The sequence below is a fragment of the Talaromyces stipitatus genome, genomic scaffold (assembly GCF_000003125.1).
Source record: "Talaromyces stipitatus ATCC 10500 scf_1105507295491 genomic scaffold, whole genome shotgun sequence".
NCBI lineage: Eukaryota > Fungi > Ascomycota > Eurotiomycetes > Eurotiales > Trichocomaceae > Talaromyces > Talaromyces stipitatus.
In genome coordinates this window covers 393,719-413,972 of record NW_002990122.1, presented here as the reverse complement: position 1 = coordinate 413,972, position 20,254 = coordinate 393,719, and the positions used below count along the sequence as shown (strand labels likewise).

Sequence of the window (20,254 nt, the reverse complement as noted above, 5' to 3'; positions counted from 1 at the left end):
AGAGATAGAAAGAGGGGTTGGTCGAGTGTATTGAATCTTATTTTTTAGGTAGGTAGTGTGTGTCTTTGGTCCCACGGGATAGTGGTTAGCAGTGGTGTATGATCGGAGGTTGAGTCTAGGTAAGGGGCGGTGCTGGTGTGTAGTCCGCTCAGCGCTAGTGAGCTAGTAGCATAGGTGAGGTCTAGAACATTGCCTCTTGTGTGGGTTGGACAGTCTATTTCTGATGTGAGGATAAAGCCTAGATGATCTAACCATTCAATAAAGGGGTCCGCTGATATAGCAGGACGGTAAGTCAGAGAGGGTTGCTATCTAATATGTAGAAGATTGAAGTCTCCAGCGAGGAGAGTGGGTTGTAGGAATAATGTCTCTGGAAGGGATATGAGGGTCTCCATGGCTTTACCAGCTCTGGTGGAGCCAGCTGGGGCGTTATAGGCATTGATAGTGAGGACTGATTGTCCAGTTAAGAAGGAAATTTGCAGAAAGAGTAGGTCGGATAGGGTTGCTGGATCTGTAATGATAGGCCGAAGCTAGGATGCTTGTAGGCCTGCATTTTTCCGGACATAGGTAAGGACACGGGGCCGTCCAGTTACTGTCCAGCTATCTGTTGGAGAGAAACATTCATATGAAGGATGTCTCTTGGTAATTTTTTGGCTTAGGTTTGAAAATATGTATGGTTCCTGTATGAGTAGGACGTCAATATTGTTGGTATATGCGAGTGAGAGGGCGATAGTGTGGGAATCAGCACCCCGTCCAACATTTAGTTGGAGTATTGTGAGGGGTTCTTTTGGAGTGGACCACCAATAGATCATAGGTGTTCTTCAAGAAGTGAGTTGAACCGGTTTTGTGGTTTGGGGGTTGCAAAGCGCACCACGCTAGCTGTGACAGGAGGTTCCTGAGAGGGCGCCAGAGGTGGGGGGGTGGTTGGTCGGAAAGGTGAGGCGACCTGGATTTGTGTAGGTGGAGTATCTATGACCATGTGCTGCTCTTGTGTGGTAGCAGATGACTCTGAGGAGCAGCCTTGTTCTGTACGGGCCTTTGCTAGGTTGATGGCGCATGTTTTGCGGATTTCTACTCGTTAGGCTTTGGTGCGAGTGGTGCCAGCTTTAGGGCGGAGTGGGCAGTCAGTGAAGTCCGCTGGATGGGGTCCATAGCAGTGAAAGCATCTTAGAGGACAGCAGTGAGGGTTTGGAGTAGAACAGCTATTATTATGTTCTTCTTCTATATGTTCTGATGAGCTGCAGAGTCGACATCTTGGGGATCGTGCGCAGGACCGTGCATTATGCCATTTCTAGCAGCGGTTACATTGGATGATTGTTACCTTCCTAGTAAGGAAGCGAGCATTGGTGATAGTGCCGAAAAGGCGGAGCCGGGTTAAGAGAGAGGCTTTTGAGTCTTCTGAGAAATTGATAAACCAGCTTGAAGATGGTGAGTTGACATTGGCAGCACTAGCGGTAGTCTCACTGACAGATATGGGTCTATAGCCTGTTTGCTCAGCAATTTCAGTAGATAGTATCGCAGGGTCGACTGGGATCATGGAGTATTGGCCATTGGTGATTTGGCCAATCTTTCTTGGCAGGTTTGTAACTCTATATGAGATCTATCGTGCGCTACGTTCAACTTGGCAGTTGCCAAAGTACGTCGATATGACTTCCTTTTGAGCCTCAAGGGTTGAAAGGGCCTCCATAGTTGCAGGACAGAGAGCGAACCCAGTCTTTGTAGTTTGTACTTCTTTCAAGGCATTGCTGTTAATACCTAGTTGGGCCCAGAGGCTAGTATAGATCGTGTAAGAGTCCATCATTTTTGCGGCATGGTCTATTGAGAGACGTACGAAGAGGCGGTAGTCAGGGAGAGATTGTTTTACGTCAGGTGTAGGCTTTTTCGTAGGTGGCTTTATTTGTTTTATAGTAGTACCTGATCTGGCTGGGTTGGACTTGGTGATTGTTGCATAGGAGGACTGCGCGAGGCCGGAGGGGGGACGAGAGGAAGGGGGCATAGGGGGAAGGGGACTGGGGATAGGGGAAAGGGCTGGGGCAGGGGAATGGATAGAGGAAGTAGGAGTGATGCCACTTATATAGGCATTAAAATGGTGTTGAGCCACAGTGGCTAGATTATCACTTAGAGTGGCAAGAGCTCCCTGTAGATGAGGGCTGAGGCCAGCCGTCTGGTTGCGGTGTTTATCAAGAAAAGCAGCTATTGGGCTGAAGATTTTCTGACCCTCGGCTGCTCTGGTGGTAGCAGCAGTGGTTGTCTCTTGCAGAACAGTTTGTAGAGACCTCTTGTCGGGTTCAGAGCGATTCCGTGCCATGTGTCAGATAATCCGGCTTTCAAACGAGGCAGAAAGATCGACTGTTCAATCTTACAGGTCTAAAAGGCACCTTTAGGCATATATCTGGGCACCTAGATTTCAGCCCAATATTTACCCCTCCTGATAGCTCACAAATCACCCCGCCAAAGGTGTCTATAAAGGACCCGGCTTTAAAGACTTGAAAGACAGACACAGAACTCAATACATACAATCTTGCTAGTCACTTCTTTTCTTTGATCCTAGTAAAACCCTCTTCAGGATTGGCCTGGAATAAACCGACCAATCCGACACCATGGCGTTGCGGAACGCGTTTTAGCGCGTCTGGGCCGCGTCGCCTGGGACTGGAAGCGGGAGAAAGAGAGAAAATATAGGCAGGAATAGAGCGTCTGTCCAAACCAATGTGTGTGTGTGTTGGATGTGTGTGTTTTTCCCGTCATGGAGTGGTGAGTGTGTGTGTGTGTGTATATTTAACGGCCGTGGTTCGTGACTCGCACGCTTCCCACCGATCCCTACTGGGACATAGGCCGCCGAGGGGTAAGCCTCGGGTTTCGGGTCCTGTCAGATTTATGTACAAATAAGAGACTCTTTGGCGCATTTCCATAGCTGCCGTGGTCTTACAGGGAGGTCCACTTTGAGTGGATTTAGATATTTGCCAGCTGTAATGGTCCGCCTACACTCCATGACCTATTACTCCACCACTACTATAACTAAACAGTAAGTTTTGCAGAGAGGGAAAGAAAGAAGGGAAGAGAAAGAAGGGAAGAGAAAGAAAGAAGGAGAAGAGAAATATAAAGGAAGAGTAGGGCTGTCTTAGCTAGGTGCTAAGGAGAGGTTGGCGAGGGCAGATATCCTCAAAGAAGTGGGTCTCTGCTAGCCATGTGGCTAGCTTTTGTGCTCCTATAGCAGTGCCTAAGAGAAAAGAGATGACCTCAGAAGGGGGCCCAGGAGGCCGAGGGGCTCGTCTCTTAGCTATATAACAGAAGAAGAAGTGCAGAGGTGCTTTTCGTGCTCCGCATCGGCAGAGAAGATGAGCATCATCATGGTTAAAGCGTTCATGGTAGTCTGCAAAGTCTCCATGACCAGTACGGGCCGCAATAACACGGCCGAGGTCAAGTCGGTTAAGTTGAAGCTCCCCAGGGCGCTTAGGGGAAGTGGTTATTTCTAGATCTTGATAGCTATGTGGTGCCACCTTCTCCCATTGTGACTGAGCAGCGGATAGGGATTGAGTCTTGGCGTATCTCTTTAGCGAGGCGTATGAGGATTTGTGAGGAGCAGGAGGGATTGAGGCAGCTCCCTCTTTGGTAGCGAGATCAGCCGCTTCGTTCTCAGGGATTTTAGCGTGTCCAGGGACCCATCGGATTTGGATAGATCCGCTTTTAGTGTGAGGAAGCCTTTTGCGAAGTGGCCAGGCGGCTGCAAGGGTGCGGAAGGATTCAAAGATTTCTTGGGAAGATCCTGTAGAGGGAGATAGAAGGCGTATGGCAACTTCCAGGTTGTCAAGGCAGATCCATAGGTTGGTAGCAAATTGAGCTGTTGGGTACACTATTGCTGCTTGAGCGCCAGCTAGAGCTGCTTCTGCTTCTGCGTCGAAGACCTCTTTCCCATGTCCATATGAGAGTGAGGAGCGAAGGAACTGATGGTGTGCTTGAAGTCCAATATAGCCACCCCCTGCACGTCCATCTGCTAGCCTAGATCCATCTGAAAAGATTACAATATCTGAGCTAGGGATGGTACGTTGAAAAGCCATGAAATTAGCCGCTGCCTGTTCCTTGGTGCGTCCCATGGGAGCTCCTATTCGAGCTTGAGCATTCCCACGAGGCTCGCGAGGGTGCCAGGGAGCGTATTGGAGAGGGTTTATCTGTTCAGAGTTTGGGAGGGCCAGTGTACGGCGGGCAAATCGGCTGGTTTGTCGACCATTACTAGCGATCTGTTCTGCGCGTCTTCGAAGTGGGTGATAAGGGTCGAGACGCCGTAGGCGGACAGTTGCAAGGAGGGCTATTCGATCTAGTTCGATTTCTGGTGGAGAGAATCCAGACTCTCGATAAAGGACTGGCTTTGGGGTTGTGCGGAAGACTGGAAGGACTGCTCTTGCGCCTGTTAGTATTACTTTAGTTAGTTTCTCAAGATGTTCTCCAACTCGGTTTGAAGTCTGGGAAGGCCCAGGGCGAGTACGTCCTGGCCACCAGGTTTCTGCGCCATAGTATGCTTTATGGAGTACACAGGCTGATACAGCCCGCTGTAGTAAATCAGGTTTGACTCCTCGAACAGTATTCCCTAGAGAGCGAAGAGCGTTGGCCACAGTGAGGGCTTTAGATGCTGTTTCTCTAACGTGCCATTTGAACGTTAGCTTTTTGTCAAAGAGGATTCCTAGCCATCGTAGATATAGCCGTTTAGTGTTTTCTGATATTGTAATAGATCCAGCTTTCACTGAAGGTGTGTAGGTTGGGTCCTGGTCTGCTTTATGTCGGGAGAAGTGAAGAAGCTCATATTTATCTGGTGCAAATGTAATGCCCTCTGCAGCGCCCCAATTAAGAGCTTCTTGAAGTGAGTCTGATAAGGCTTCGCAATTAGTGGCAAGAGATGTTGAGATCGCCAGGTTGGCTGCGTCGTCCGCGTAACCAAATCTGTTCCTTGGGTTTCCTAGACGGAATAGAGGCGCTATGTAGAGCATGAAAAGAATGCCAGATACTGGGGATCCTTGTGGAAGACCGCAGGCAATGTCTGTTGAGGGGCCGATCTCTCCATCGAGTCGGATCTGAACTGATCTTCCAGTAGCGAAGGAGGCAATCCAGAGAGCGAGATTGGTAGGCCAGCCCTGCTCGCGTAATCTGCGGATCAGTCTGCCGGGAAGCACGGCATCAAAGGCGCCCTTGACATCTAGGGTAAGGAGTGAGGCAGTCATGCCTTGATTTAGTGCTTGTTCAACATCATGTGTTAGGCATGTAGTCAGGTCAGTTGCAGATCTTAGTGGGAGAGCCCCAAATTGTTGCCTTGCTAATACTTTATGGTGTATAGAGATCCATGCCATATTCCGTGCCACCAAGCGCTCCAGTCCTTTGCCAAGTACTGATAGGAGAGCGATTGGTCTGTATGATCTAGGTAAAGACCAATCAGTCTTTTTTGGTTTCTGGATGATTGCTAAGATTGCGTGTCGAAAGAATTTAGGATGATAACCAATCTTTAGGCACCTTTGATATAGCATTAGTACCTTATCTTTGATCAGAGGCCATGCTACTTTGAGTATGCAGGTTGGGATTTCATCTGCGCCAGGGGCTGTGTTTCCTGCCTGAAGTACTGACTCCTCCACTTGTAGCATCGATATATCTGGGAAGTAGAGACTAGTGGAAGGGACTGCTGGGGAGTTTAGAGGTATGTCTCCTGCCTCTGCCGAGCTCTGGAGAAGATTGCGGACTAGTACGTCTCGTTTCTCGTGTACAGTAACTGCTGGGAGGCTGTTGGGCCTTAGCGGATCTTTCAGTGGAGGGCTTCGGAAGATGCCTGTAGACTTATGCCATTTGCTCATGTCAAAAACATCCTTTACTTGTGATACCGTAGAGAGCTTATCACGCCAAAATTGTCGTTGAGACCGTCTAGTAGTCCGGCGGAAGTCTGTCTTTGAGCAGAGGCCTGAGCGGTAATTGTGTAAAGCTTTCTTGCAGTCTTCATTCCACCATGGTTGTCCTATGCCTTGTGTTAGGGTTCTCTTGGCAGAGCCTCTATATGCTCCTTGGATTGCAGATGTCAGTCTTTCGGCGAGAGCATCGAGGTCTTCTTCTGTCAGGGTTGAACTCTCGATACTAGCAAGGTTAGAGGCGAGGAGCGAGAGGAAGCAGGTGTGGTCTAGTATGTCAAATCTCAGTTTCTGAGTTGTTTCCTTGTATCTCTGATCCTATGGAACAGTGGTGACTAGTGGTTGATGATCTGAGGTTGCATCTAAGTGGCTCGCTATGCTAGTTTTAGCTCCCGCGAGTGCCAGAGGGCTTGAGGCAAAGCTGAGGTCTAACACGTTACCCCTTTCATGTGTGGGACAGTCTATGTCAGAGACGAGAACTAGGCCCTGGAGGTCCAGCCAGTTAATAAATGGCTCTGCGAAAGGTGTGGGGCTGCGATGTAGCGAGGGCTGCCATCTGTTGTGTAGCAGGTTGAGATCGCCTGCAAGTATTGTTGTTTGAGGGAGATACGCCTTTGGCAGGGTTGTGAGAGCTTTCGCGGCTTCACCTGCTCTGATGGAGCCTGCTGGGGCGTTATAGATGTTGACTATCAGAGCAGACTTTCCTGTGGGTGAGAAAATCTGAAGGAACAGGAGATCCGAGGCCTCTTTAGTGTCAGTTGTGAAGGGGCGCAGCTGGGAGGTCCGAATGCCTTTCTTCTTTCGAACATAGGTGAGGACTCGTGGTCGGCCACTTATCACCTAACTGTCAGTTGGGGAGAAGCATTCATATGATGGGTGTTTTTTAGTGATCTGTCGACTAAGATCTTTGAAAGTATATGGTTCTTGGATTAGGATAATATCAATATCGCTTGTGTATGCCAATGTGAGAGCTATTTCATGTGCATCTAACGCATGCCCTACATTTAACTGTAGGATTTTGAGAGGCGCCTTCTGAGTTGGATAGTGATAGATCATAGTTCCCGTTCAAGAAGAGAGGCGAACCGATTTTGTGATTGAGGTGTTGTAAAGCGGACTGCGCGAGCTGTAATTGGAGGATCTTCAGTTGGGGCGCGAGGTGGAGGGGTTACTGAACGGAAAGGAGAGATAATCTTGTGGGTTGAAGGCTGAGTTGGCATCTCATCTAATGCCATAGGTGTTTCTTGTGTGCCAATGGAAAGCTGAGAGCTACATCCTCCTTCAGTTCGAGCTTTTGCGAGGTTTATGGCGCAGGATTTGCGGATCTCTGCTTGTTGAGCTTTAGTATGTTTAGTGTTGCCTTTAGGGCGCAGGAGGCATTCTGGGAAATTAGCTGGATGTGGTCCATGGCAGTGTATGCATCTGGGAGGGCACTGATGAGGCTCCAGGGCTGTGCAGCGGTTGACATGGCCCTCTTCAGTATGCTCTAAGGAGCCGCAGAGCCGGCATCGAGAGGGGCGGGCACAGGATCGTGTATTATGCCATTTCCAGCATCGTGTGCATTGGATAGCTGTTGTTCTCTTAGAGAGGTGACGGGCATTGGTGATAGTGCCAAAAAGACGTAGTTGGATAGGCAGTGGTGTTTTCGTGCCTTCTGGGAAGTTGACAAACCAGCTTGTGGAAAGAGTATCAGGGTTGGCAGCGCTCGTAGTGGTCTCGCTAATAGATATAGGCTTGAGCCCTGTAGTTTCGCTAATTTCTAAGGATAGTAGTGTAGGATTGACAGGGATTAGAGAGTATCAACCATCCAAGATTTGGCCAATTTTCCTTGGTACATTGGTGACTCGGTACGAGACCCATCGGGAGCTGCGTTCTATCTGGCAGTTAACAAAGAATGCAGAGATAGTCTCTTTTTGGGCCTCAAGGGCTAGGAGGGCTTCTGGAGATGAGGGACATAGTGCAAAGCCAGTCTTTGTGGCTTGAACTTCTTTTAGTGCTGCACTGTTTGAGTTTAGTTGAGACCGTAGGCTAGAGTAGATGGCGTAGGCTTCCATTTTTCTGGCTGCATGGTCAGCTGGGAGGCGTACGAAGAGCCGGTTGTCAGGAAGGGGTTGTTTCACCAGAGGCATAGGCTTTTTAACATGGGCTTTGGAGTGAGTAGTGGGAGTTGGTTTGACTGGGGCATATTGGGTAATAGTTGCATAAGTCGACTATTCAAGACCTGAGGGGGGACGTGAGGGAGGGGGTGAAGGGGGTAAGGAATTTGGGGTGGGGGAAGGGGAAGGGGAAGGGGACAGGGCAGGTAGAATAGAGGTTGTCGAGATACCGCTGATATAGGCGTTGAAATGTTGTTGGGCTACTGCAGCGAGGTCATCGCTTAGAGCGGTGAGGGCTCTCAGTAGGTGAGGGGCAAGGCCGGTAGTTTGGCTGCGGTGTTTATCGAGGAATGCAGCTATAGGACTGAAGATCTTCTGTCCTTCAGAAGCTCTTGTCGTGGCTGCAGACGTGGATTCCAGTAGGGCTGTCTGTAGAGGGCCATCTGTACCAGGGCCTTTACGCGCCATGGTGTTGCCGGACGCGTCGAGACGCGTCGAAGGCTGCACTTCTGGTGGCTAGGTGGTAGAGAGGGATGAGGAGTTTGAGCCTCTGACTGCTTGATATAAATAATTGTAAGAAAGTCGCCTATCAACTCGAAATCGAAGCTTTTTTGAATGTGGACTGATGTGAATGGGATGATGTCACGTCTTGGGGAAGACGTGGTATTGGAATCTTTTGGTACTAGTCCGAACGGGGTTAGGCTCTGATAGGAGTTGTACAATTTGGGTGAGGAATAATTGACTCTGATTTGCACGTCTTCTAAAACATAGCTAACTACACATCTTGATCCTCTTTATATACACATCATAGTGGCAAAGTATCACGGATTTACGGGATAAATGACAATCCTGACTCCAAAATGTAGGCTTGAGTTTGGCTCTCATGTTCTCACGGATATGTCGTTATTCCGAGGAATCATGATTAGTAATGACATCCTGATTGGGATTAGCGTATCAAATATCCAACACGGGGGTTTTGGCACGTGACAATCTTGGCACGTTGGTATTTCAGGTTTGTATCGCGCTTTCCTCCTCCGAACACCTTTCCATCTTCCCGGTCACTGATACCTATTTGTAGCTGTGCCCTGAATCTTATGTCACTTCTCAAAGTTGGTCAGACCCTTCGAGGTATGCTGGGAAAATATGTCATCAGGAAACAGATTCAAGAGACGGTTTGGTTCGCAGAGTATGTCACCAAGACTTCTACCTAGTGCCCTGCTGATTTTCTTTTTTTGATAGGAATCAACGCAAGGAAACAGTTGTGGTCAAAGGAGTCCAAGGCCACCCCCGCGTCGAAAATGAGAGAGACCTTTTGCAACGATTCCAGCCTTCTATAACTCATTTAAGACCACTACTAGATGAGATTCAAGATCCTGCCGCGCCACCCATCATCGTGCTGAAACACCTTGATGATCACCTTCTAAATTCATCGATAAAGAAAATTCTGAACCAAAAGGAACTAAAGTTTGTTGCAAGGTATATACTAGAAGCATTGAGTGTGCTCCATAAAGAAGGATATGTGCACACGGGCAAGTTGTTTCAAATTCTTCTCCAACATTCTGCTAATGGGTTTCAACTTTAGATGTTAAGCTTGACAATATCTTCGTTAATTACCAGAATGGCGATAACAGGTTCTCCGAGGTCCAGCTCGGTGATCTTGGTGGCTGTTATTCCGTCGACAGCGAGTTCGCTAGGGGAGGTACACCTGTAGGGGCAGCTATGTGGTCGAGTCCCGAAGTAATCATGGAAACGCCGTGGAACACGGCAACGGATATTTGGTCTTTCGGAACGGTGGTGAGTCCGGGAAGCATTCAATTATGGAAGACGCCTAACACTTATTCTAGTTGATCAGCCTTATATATGGGGGTGACTTCAACCTGTTCCGACCCCGCACAGTTCCTTATGGCCATGAAGAATACAACCTAGAGGTTTTAAAGCAGCAGTTCCGCTATTTTGGCCCCTTTCCAGCAAAGTACGAAGAAATTGCGAGCCCGGAAACTGTCACGGCGATTTTATACCTGATGCATGAGATTCCTCAATCACAAACAACTCCCTTTTCCCAGACAACAGAGCGTGAAGTGTCTCTGAAAGACAAAGAATTCATTTCAAAGATAATGAAGCTGGATTGGAGGGATAGGCCGACAGCACAGGAACTTTTGAACGATAGATGGTTTCTAAACTGGTGAATCTTCATGTGAAGATTTGCCGTCGATCTAGGCCCCGTCGATCCTCTTTGCTAACTCAAAAGGACAGAAACGTCATTCAAGACTGCTATAATGGATCTTCTTACATATACATCTTTTTTTAACTACAACCAGACGAAAAATTTTGGTAATATCAGGATCGTAAGTATTCCACCAATAGGGCTTTGATGATAGACAGATGGAACGGCAGCGACAACCAATTAGAATTTGCGGACGGCAGAATATGCGCAGTATGTGTATTGGTCTTCAGATTGTGGTCAGCCTAGCTCAAGCGGCTGGTTGCCTGGAGAGGTGCACTTTGGGTTTCCGGTTTCTCACGAACCTGAGATTGGCGAAGAGGGAATTAAATATGATCGCTGGTTGGTGCATTCACTGGAAGAGATCCCCGAACCACAAGACGTCCAATAGCATCATTTTTGGGCAGCGCCTAGCGTCCTTCAAATCGATACATATCTCTTTTCTCAACGGCATAATTGCAGACATTAATAGCCCGAGACCTAATTAACATGACGTTCATAGAAAACACCATCAATTGCACTAGCTATTCAACGTAGACATCGGCATTGAGAGTGTTGATATGTTGGATGTTCTTGGTTACAAATATTAGAAGTACATAAATGTGGAGTCCATATTAGTCAGCTCTTAGTCAGCCATACCTACCGCCTTCCTAGTACGATACAAATGTGGAGTTGTTACTTGTAATTACAAGTTGCTAATCCTGTCTAATGGATGATGTTTATTACAATGTTTCCGAAGCTAGAACGCCGCGGGAATCTCGTCTATATTGGGTAAAGACTCCACGGATGTGTTGGATTAGCTAAGCTAATCCAGCCAATAAGAACGAGCCACACACGGATCCACTAAATAGGGGGTAAAAGATATCTTACTCCGTAGAGACAAGAAGAAGGACAACAAGAATCAAGGATTCCACGCTCTTTGCATACATAATTCGACAGGTTGAGATTTTCCACCGGAGTTTTGACTTGGAAAGTTCTCAAGTTTAGCTAGATCACGTAGTCTAGCTTACTGACGGCCCTCACCACGAGAAGGTGATTTTCTACGAGAGACGGAATAGGAACTACTTTTGAGGCCCATCTAGTGTATTGAGACTAGTGCATTATTCCGTATTGGGCTAGCGTAAAGTCGAGAACGCTGCGGGAATCCCATCCATATTAGGAATAGTAAGTAACAAGCAATGCGGGATGGTTGGCGCTAGGCTTGAGAACAGATCTCATGATTGTCGTTCGCGGGCTGAATTTCAACTCTCTCTCTCCTGAACCAACTTGTGTATAGGACAAACCAACTCAGTTTTCAGATGAAATCTCAAGTCGAACATCCTATTCAAACAAAACGACCGGTTCAACGTTCCAAAAATCCTCAAAGCGTTGTAACTGTCGAGCAGCTCACGGCGACCTATCTATGTGAAGGCGAACGTCTTCCCACCCCAGAAATCGCTGAGACTTTAGACGCCGTACTGTCATGGATTTGTTCTACAGAACCTTCTGATCAATTGTTAAATCGTATTTGCTGCTATGGGCTTACAATAATGAAAGGACCAAACCGTTCTATTAAAACTATTATCCCGCATCCTACCAGAAGATATCATCACGCCTTTCAAAACGGTAACAGGTGGGTTAATATCATTGACTGGATCTCGAAAGATCTGGAATGCAAACTCACTGGCATCATTGCGGTTCTTAGCAAGAGGAGACTGTAAGTATAGCCAGTATAAGACTAAGGCCTTCATCTCATCAACGTATAGCTGGGAACGAGCGAGGCAAGATACTTGGCAGGAAGCTCTTACCATGTTGTCGAAGAGAACAGATATGGTAGAGTGCGCAAGAAAAGCAACTCCTAGCGTCAACGATATTCTGCAAACTATCAGAAGTATGTCATTGTAGGAAAGGTCCGGTCAGCGCTAACTGCTTAAAGATACAATACCTTTTTGTCAGACTGTGGCAATATCGAATCCGAGTTACGCCTGGAATGTTCCCACGATTCAGGCATACTCCTCACCCACAACGAGGAATTACCATACAGAGTCAGCTACTTCTCAGTGGAAAGTCGCGTCTACGGCTGCAGCACACAATGTTCTAAATCAACCAGACGCAGATACCAGTCTTTTATTGGTACTTCTGTGTTTCTTAAATGATTCTATTCTTCCTTTGGATTTACTTTCGCGGGGAACGACACGTCGCAAACGCTGGAACGACAGTGGCGGTATTGAAGATGTGGATGTCCTTCATTTTGGTCTGTCATCTAAACTAGCTAGCATTTGTTCAACTCCTACGAGACTGGATGAAACTCTAGACAAACTCCAATCATTATTGGCCATTTCAAAGATTACTGACTACACCTTCGAGTTGGATAAGTCGCTTCCAGCCGCAGTCATTGGCCTGATTCCTAATGAGTTTCATCCATTTTGGAGGCTACAAGCATTGATAATTGCGTGTCGCTCGATTCCGTGGAAATATCTGGAGCATCCGTACTGTAACCTGCTTACCCTTACTCGTTAGCGTGAGAAACTGACTGTGCATAGTTCATCCAATATGGAGTTATTTCTCCCTCACATTCGACACACCCTGCAAGAGGGTCGGAAACATGATATTTTCAAGGATATGTCGCCAGAAATCAAAGCGGATATAATTCTCAGTATTATAGAAGCCTCCAGGTTCCCCGGAATGGAGTGGAAACAATTCGCAATCCGTCAATCGAAAGAAATCCTGAGCGACCTGCGAGACGTTAATGTCCAATCTTATGTCCGATCTTATATTGCGCAAAGAGAGTCTGTACTCCGTCGATTAACAGGCTCTACTGGTCAATCATTCCCACCCCCTAAGAGTAGTCAGTACGAGACTGCTCCAGGACTTTTTACGAGAAAATCACATTCCGGCTCTGGACATGGCGCCATTCAATGGGCATTGGATTGCATTCAGAGGGAGATGCTCGAAAAGGCAGCAGAAGTTTTGGCTAATTGGGAGCCGATTCATCCACCGTCATTAATGGAAACCGTTGTGCTCTTTCGGAAACACATCATAATGGGCAACATTGAACGGCATCGAGGCAACTTTAAGAAGTCATTGGAGCATCTCATGATATCTATGGAGATAGCCAATGGTTACACAAACATCGCCTTCCATGAAGATTCCAGCGATCTGGTCTGCAGTCTTGCGGACACATATCTTGAACTGGAAGACCCGGTCGCCGCCGAAAGTTGCCTTCGCGAAGAGATTGCGCAACAAAGCACAGGGTCTGCTACTCTACTGAAATTAGCCCTAGCGGAATCCCTCTTTGCGCAATACCGTCGGTCCGAGGCAGAAGGTATCTGTATTGAAATTGAACATCTCCCAAAGCTGTTGAAGATGGAGAAACTACGCTTATCCATTATTCTAGCAAAGCTGGCACATACCAGTGCTAAGTACGACGAAGCTTTGCGCCATTGGACTGATGCCATGACTGCTATCAGCCGGTATAACTTGGCTAACGGTCGTGCAACACGCATAATCCTCCTCTCCATGTATGATGTCTTACAGAAGGCAAGGGACTTGGATACTAAGATAAGGTCCGAAAGTCAACTGAAAACTCAAGAGCAATTGGAAGCCATGAAAACCCTTGCCGGACCGACCGGAGTCTTCTATTGGATCGGTGGTTTACGTCATTGGCTAGAATTCTTAGAATTTACTCTAGAAACTCAGATGGATACCCCAGGCCGCAAAGCGGTCAGCTTGCCCTTTTTGTATCAGGCAGGCTACCGATTAAGTCCAGCCGAACCAGATCTCTGCCCACTGTCTGAGTTCTGAGATAATTTGGAATCGATCAATGGGAATTGTTAAGTACACCACAGATTTTCACTAACCACACCACAATTGATTATGTGGTGCTAGTTTTTATGCAACTAATCTCACTACGACTGCGCGCTCCCCCGGTTGAATTGATAGTTTGGTCAATTTTTGTATGATTAAGATGTTTCAACTTGGCATGCAAAATTCTCAGTAGACACCCAGATACTTCGAATCCATGAGATTGGTATCGTCACAGTCACACAAGATCATGTAATATTCAATACGGTATCTTAAAGTCTCTACTAGTACTAAGAAAATAAGTGCAAGTTATTAGCTAGAAAATACAACACTATTAATGATCCCTACATAACTGAAATAAAAAACGTACTAACGAAATCACCATAGTATTAGTGCTCAGCCCGTTGACTTCCATTCGCTAGTGTTTTTAGTAGGAAAAGTTGGTAACCTACCTTTTTCTTGAAAATATTATGGTGCGCTAACAGGCACTATACTTTAGCGCGTGCCAGCACTTTTAACTCCAACCTCTGTAGGCTATATATTAGACAGATTCGAGGCGGACAAACTTACTATGGACTAAGACACCAATTAATTATCATGGTAATAACAATACTCACCGCTGCTAAGTTCTTGGATAAGTGACAGTAAAATCATTGGACGCCACGTCCTATGCAGGGTGGAATATAACGATTTTTGATCCCTATTATCTCAGACTAATACGAATATGGCTGAAATTCCCGCGCTGATTTATTACAATCTTCATGCTAACACCCCATGACTCGTATCGTATCCTCTGGTCGAGCTATACGCGGTTCTGCGAAATTCTGCCAAGGGTTAATTGGTAGAATCGTAATACTAGAATCTATTTCAAGTCTAGGGCGAGATCTGTTCTCAAGTCAAGCTCGGCGCCTCCCCCACCGCCTGGAGGGTGAGGGGAGGCCACGCAGCATAGCCACCAATTATCCCTATGAGTTAAATGGCGCAGATCACTTATTACTATTCCTAGTACAGACGAAATTCCCGCGGCTGTGTTATTTGTTATGAGGGATAGCTTTTAGCGTACATGTGTACGCCCTCTGCATCCGTATCCCCTAGCGAATATAGATACGTAGCATTATAGGGATCGAATCATATGTTCTTAGTAACGGATGTCGACCACTAATAAGAGTCAAGTGTGGGTTTTATGCTGCCTATCCCCTATTAAGCCTAGCTGTAATGTATAATAGCAATATAGAAGGGTGGAGTCAGACCAGAGCGTTTCGGATCGCTCATCCTAAGTCCGGGGTCGGTCCATGCCCTAAGTCCCACCTTGTTGTTCCTCGAGTAGATTATATTACAAGCAACAGTAGGAAACATTATATAAGTATTTGTGAAAGGTATTCATGGATCACCAGCGTGCGAAAATGAATGTTTCACGGATGTGCCTGCTCCATTTTAGAGCAGACTTTCTCTGCGAGGTTTCGTAGAGATTAGCTGTCTACCACCTCCAACTGCAGAGTTGATGCAGATGTTAGTAACGCTAGGATTCAAACACGCTTACCCAGTCAGCTCTCAAGGTGGTTAGATATGGCTTTTTAACTATATTGAGTTAGGAGCGCATGTCTACCCCGTAATTTGGTTTTATTTGTTCCGTTTTATCCATTCCGTTCCATTCCACACTGTCCAGCCCTCCATAAATTTAGGGCTGAGTCATCACATCTAGATAGAGCGCTTGGCCACAAAGTGGGTTATACCTGGAAAACACATCGCGAGCATGGTACGGAGTATTAAATTTGAACATCCAGAAGGACCAGAAGCCTTGATGTATATTTAGTTGAAAGAGATATAGGAAACGCAATCTTTGAATAATCCAGTCTTCAGCTTTCCTTATACAGATACTTCGCGCTATATAAATTACAGGAATATCATAATGAATAGATTTATTGGCACCTCCATCAGATCGGATCTCCTTCGTGTAAGTGATATACCGACAATAAGCGTTATTTCTAACTTGGGCGTCTAGTGAAACTTGCGAAAGGCCGATGGAATCTGACATATATTACAGCAGGGTGGTGAAAATCTTGCATTCTATTGTATATATCATTCAGGATAGAGAGATTATATATTAGCATGTTTTCAGACTAACAGAGGCCAAGAATTGAAAGTCTCAATGCTAGTCAATGTATACATGAAGTCTAAAGATATAAAGACTTAAGCAGGACAAATTGGGAATACCTTTGCAGAAAAGTGACATGGTGGGTGTGGTTGAAAATGCAGGTGCGCTGGAAATGATCGCATATAGTATTACCTGGTTCGTGGCGAAGAATTATCTTACCAATAATATATCTGTATCATATGTAGTGTTCGCCTTTTTTATGAGTGGCTTATGCACTCGGTTACAGTTAGTCCTTATAAGTATTTTGCTTTCAATCTATATTTGTATTGTTCATGATCTAGACCATTTTCGCAACGTCTACTTGTAGCGTTCTAACAAAACATTTCTCTCTGCTGAGGAGAATTCTTTCTGTAGAATTGATGTAAGCTATAAAAATATTCTAGGCCTTCTTTTCCCTGACTGTCAAACAGACATTTCTCGTTCATCTCCTAGATATCTACGAATTTCTCATCATACTGGCAACAAGCATGAGCCAGACCCTTGAAGTCAGTATCCCTACCCCAGTTGTAAGATGTCTCTCTAATCATAGCATAGATTATTAGAATTGTCTTTAGAAAGATTAACAATCCCAAACCGAAGGTCAACGCTGAACAGAGAGCAAATGATTATGTTGGCTTTCTGCAGGAAAATATTGAACTTCTAGAGAAGTCCTTGTGGGAGAAAGGCGTCAGATACTATGTCAACAGCTACGTACCACTAGGGTTAGGTTATGCCGACCTTGCTGTTGCTGCCTCAGGTTTGGAAGCCGTGAAAGCAGCATATGTGACCATGGATATGAAGGACGAATTCACTGAGCGGGATCCACTATCTCAGCTCTTGGGGGTTGGCAATGTTACTGTCGGTTTAACTACGGTCCGTATCACGAAGCATAGACGATAGTAAGGCGCGAACACGAAGCGGCCTAATGAGCCTGACAATATGAAGATATCTTGATTCCTAATATTGTGACTGATCCCCAAGAGTAATGGGGACGGGGGATAGCTAACTAGATATACGCGGCACGCATGTGCCGCGTCAGACTCAAGAAGTCATCATAACTACCAGTGTAATTATGGATTCTTCGCATGTGATCGTAACAATTCCATCGGCGTGGAAAAGCCCTCCCAGAAGTAGCTCGACCACATTGCTTAAATAAACACGGAAAGCCTGTGTGGCCATAAGCCCTGTGGGCTTCACGGTTGTGGCGTAACAGAATGCTATTGGTCTTAAATGTGTGCTTGGAACATTGAGGATGCCGGCATCGCAACAATATAGCCCTGTGGACTTCACGGCTGTGGCGTAATAGATTGGCCTTGGTCCGAAATGTGCGCTTGGAACATTTAGGATGCAGGCATCGCCACAAATTTAATGCTTATTGGTCTGGTGTACCAATCTTTCTCTGCCGCTTGGTTTGACGCAATCTCTTGTCGGCTTCCTGTGGCTCTGTGTTTTCCATATATACCGGATCAAGCGGACTTGCGACACGTCGTTCCTGCTCTCGATTGCGCGGTTCCAATTGGAATGCGGTGGCAGGCTCTAGTCTCGAAAATGCTCCTGTGCGTTGATCTGATAGTCCATATTGGCCATGGGTGATTTCGGGGAGGCCGAAAAACCAAAATCTTTGCCGGGTTCAGAATTTATGAAGATGTGGTTCCATTCTTCTGAAAACCTTCCGCTTAGATTGATAGCGTTCTGCAATAAGAACGACACTGCGGAATAATTTCCGGAGCTAGCAGCAGCATAAAGTGCAGTTTCACCGTACGCTCCTTGATAATATTTGAGGGGGCCGTGTAGAGGCAAAGCTTGGCAGGAATTGATGTTCGAGTAGATACCATTGATCATATCCTCTTCTGTCACCAGGGTATAGGCTTGCATGCTTCGTACATCAAGCGATAAATCAGATGATGAGGCGCTTGATATTGCCTGATCGCAATTGCCGTATACTGGCCATAAGTTCCCCTCAACATATTCCATTGTTTTCTCAGTAGGGTTCATTGAAGAGCAGGCAAAGACGTTGTTAAAGGCACTGTCTGAAAAATGCCTACCCTGAGAGTTGTGAGGATATTCTAGAACAGACAGGATATTAAAGTAACAAAACCAATAAAGGAATGGAATCTCTGCATATTATACTCCGGCAAGTATCTAGCCTAGATGCAGTTTCAACAATGTCCACCATGTAACATACGAGTTACCGCGCTAGTCATCTAATCGCCATGCATTATTCAGGGGAAACAACCAATAGATTTGCCAATCTGTCTAGAAGTGGCGTATCAGCAGCCTGTGGCACAGGTGTTACGGCAAGGCTGACCATATTTATGAAACATTGTGAAAATCTACGGCAAATAATAAACAGTTGGAGTAAGAAAATACGTATGTAAATGATAATGATCAACCACCAATAAGAGTCAAGTGTGAGTTTTATCTGCCTATTCCCTATCAAGCATAGCCATAATTGACAATACAAAAAGTGGAGTCAGACCAGAGCGTTTCATCCTAAGTCCAGCAGCACATGCCCCAAGTCCCACCTTGTTATAACGTTATTCCTCGCGTAGCTTATATTACAATGCAACAGTACAGAACATCACATGAGTATTGTGAAAGGCATTCATTGATCACCCGTGCGTGAAAATAAATTTTTCGGGTTAGGGTTAGGGTTATAGGCTTGATAGAATAGGCAACATAAGACCCACAACTTGACTCTATTGGTACTGCGAACATGAGTGGGACATGTGATTGTATGTACAATAGCTTAATAGGGTTCTCAGCAATCGCTATAGCCAACCACCAATAAGAGTCAAGTGTGGTTTTATTCTTTCTATTCCATATTAAGCCTAGCTGTAATATACGATTGACAAGTCTCTGTACGACAGCCGTAATACGAAATATGGGGTCGGACCGGAGCGCCCTATTCGGCGGCTGTCCTGCCCTAAGTCCCACCTTATTCCTCGCATAGATTATTACGATACAACAGTACGGAACATAACATGACTCATGAGTATTGTGAAAGGCATTCATCGGCCACCAGCGCGAAATGAATTCTTCACGAATGTGCCTACCCTATCCTGGAGCCGACTTTCTCTGCGAGTTCGCGGAGATTACTCTGCCGTCACCTCCAACTACAGAGTCTATGCAGACGCTAGTAATGCTGCGCTGAGAACATGCTTACGTAGCCAGCTATCAAGGGTGGCTGGATATAGCTTCTTGACTACATTGAGTTGGGAGCGCAAGTCTAGCTATTGGGGCGGTGGGTCGTTGAGGTTCCAGTATTCCACTTTACAAAGCACAAGAACAAGATCAATTCTACCATGATCTATCGACTCCAGTTAAACAGGGACAAAATGTGGTGATCCGACGATTGGAAAGGTTTGCCCTTACAAGCTAAAGGAAAGAACTTCATCCAGCGTCAAAGATCGACGGAGGCCAGCCATTAGTTGCAGACATAGAACCCCTCAACAATATGCAGGAATTACATGAATTGCTGCCTCTGTCCTAGACAGTAGAAATTTGGTATAAGACATGATCTAGCTTATGGCAGACCAAGATTCTTGATTGATGCTACCTTTGGCAGTAGTTTTATATTGCCATTAAAAGAGAGCTGAGGGAATAAAAGATCCTTTACACGTCCGTTGGCCCCTGCTATTTCCAACGGTGTGTATTGCACGGTAAGTTTGAACTGACCACTAAAATCAACTTATCAATACAGCCCCCATAACATGGTAGAGGAACTTACTGTTTCTCAATGGTCGTCTGGCATGGATAGGGGACTCGGAATCGTAGCGGTTCCAGACTTTGATCAGCCCAAAATTCGCCGAGATCTGGGATGGAAAGCGTCCAGTGTTTGAGATCCTAATTTGGCTCAGACCAGAACTATACCATGGGCCTTTGCACATACCGACTCAGCATTGGGAAATGTAGACGTAAAGTGTAAAATGATATGTCTTAATTCTCTGCAGTTTTCATCGCAATCGTGAAAACATTGTGAACAGTCGCAAGCCTCGAGTGTGAGAGCCATAGAAAAGAGAGAGAGATATCTGGCGCAAGCAAGGGAGATTGGATTGCTGTGAAGTGGGCTTTTATAGAGTAAAGATATCTGATTGGTAATGGCAGTTATTTGAGATTAAGAATAAAATCACAGTTTTCATGAGAG

At 46.0% G+C, this 20,254-nt stretch overlaps 6 protein-coding genes across 7 annotated transcripts, besides 6 other annotated features; 3 read left to right on the top strand and 3 right to left on the bottom strand.

Annotated features, from left to right (window-relative positions):
- Window positions 1-692: part of a mobile genetic element that runs on past the window's edge.
- A 113-nt stretch (window positions 693-805) lies between these two features.
- TSTA_108880 (uncharacterized protein) lies at window positions 806-2,305 on the bottom strand (the record flags this gene model as incomplete). Its single annotated transcript, XM_002488418.1, has 4 exons — window positions 806-1,071; window positions 1,198-1,288; window positions 1,319-1,586; window positions 1,638-2,305. 4 exons carry the CDS (start codon window positions 2,303-2,305, stop codon window positions 806-808), a joined length of 1,293 nt encoding a protein of 430 aa, XP_002488463.1.
- Window positions 1,968-2,058: a sequence feature (C-rich).
- Window positions 2,306-2,704: 399 nt separating the features above from the next.
- Window positions 2,705-2,772: a microsatellite.
- Window positions 2,773-3,044: 272 nt separating this feature from the next.
- Window positions 3,045-3,091: a sequence feature (CT-rich).
- A 28-nt stretch (window positions 3,092-3,119) lies between these two features.
- On the bottom strand, window positions 3,120-5,828 carry TSTA_108870 (reverse transcriptase, putative; the record flags this gene model as incomplete). Its single annotated transcript, XM_002488417.1, has 2 exons — window positions 3,120-5,483; window positions 5,514-5,828. The coding sequence occupies 2 exons, from the start codon at window positions 5,826-5,828 to the stop codon at window positions 3,120-3,122; spliced, it is 2,679 nt and encodes an 892-aa protein (XP_002488462.1).
- Window positions 3,348-6,815: a mobile genetic element.
- A 1,281-nt stretch (window positions 6,816-8,096) lies between these two features.
- Window positions 8,097-8,172: a sequence feature (C-rich).
- Window positions 8,173-9,029: 857 nt separating this feature from the next.
- TSTA_108860 (serine/threonine protein kinase, putative) lies at window positions 9,030-10,687 on the top strand. The gene is made up of 4 exons (XM_002488416.1): window positions 9,030-9,155; window positions 9,209-9,498; window positions 9,552-9,763; window positions 9,814-10,687. Exons 1-4 carry the CDS (start codon window positions 9,064-9,066, stop codon window positions 10,153-10,155), a joined length of 936 nt encoding a protein of 311 aa, XP_002488461.1. The 5' UTR covers window positions 9,030-9,063; the 3' UTR covers window positions 10,156-10,687.
- Window positions 10,688-11,448: 761 nt separating this feature from the next.
- TSTA_108850 (uncharacterized protein) lies at window positions 11,449-14,241 on the top strand (the record flags this gene model as incomplete). 2 transcript variants are annotated; one of them, XM_002488415.1, is made up of 4 exons in its annotated part: window positions 11,449-11,886; window positions 11,936-12,060; window positions 12,106-12,658; window positions 12,713-14,241. In XM_002488415.1, 4 exons carry the CDS (start codon window positions 11,489-11,491, stop codon window positions 13,971-13,973), a joined length of 2,337 nt encoding a protein of 778 aa, XP_002488460.1. In that variant the 3' UTR covers window positions 13,974-14,241. The 2 variants fall into 2 exon arrangements, with proteins under 2 accessions (XP_002488460.1, XP_002488459.1); XM_002488414.1 differs by having other exon boundaries at window positions 11,720-11,802; window positions 11,897-12,060.
- A 2,354-nt stretch (window positions 14,242-16,595) lies between these two features.
- TSTA_108840 (uncharacterized protein) lies at window positions 16,596-17,007 on the top strand (the record flags this gene model as incomplete). Its single annotated transcript, XM_002488413.1, has 2 exons — window positions 16,596-16,634; window positions 16,663-17,007. The coding sequence occupies 2 exons, from the start codon at window positions 16,596-16,598 to the stop codon at window positions 17,005-17,007; spliced, it is 384 nt and encodes a 127-aa protein (XP_002488458.1).
- Window positions 17,008-17,259: 252 nt separating this feature from the next.
- On the bottom strand, window positions 17,260-17,982 carry TSTA_108830 (uncharacterized protein; the record flags this gene model as incomplete). Its single annotated transcript, XM_002488412.1, has 2 exons — window positions 17,260-17,726; window positions 17,816-17,982. 2 exons carry the CDS (start codon window positions 17,980-17,982, stop codon window positions 17,480-17,482), a joined length of 414 nt encoding a protein of 137 aa, XP_002488457.1. The 3' UTR covers window positions 17,260-17,479.
- Window positions 17,983-20,254: the final 2,272 nt, after the last annotated feature.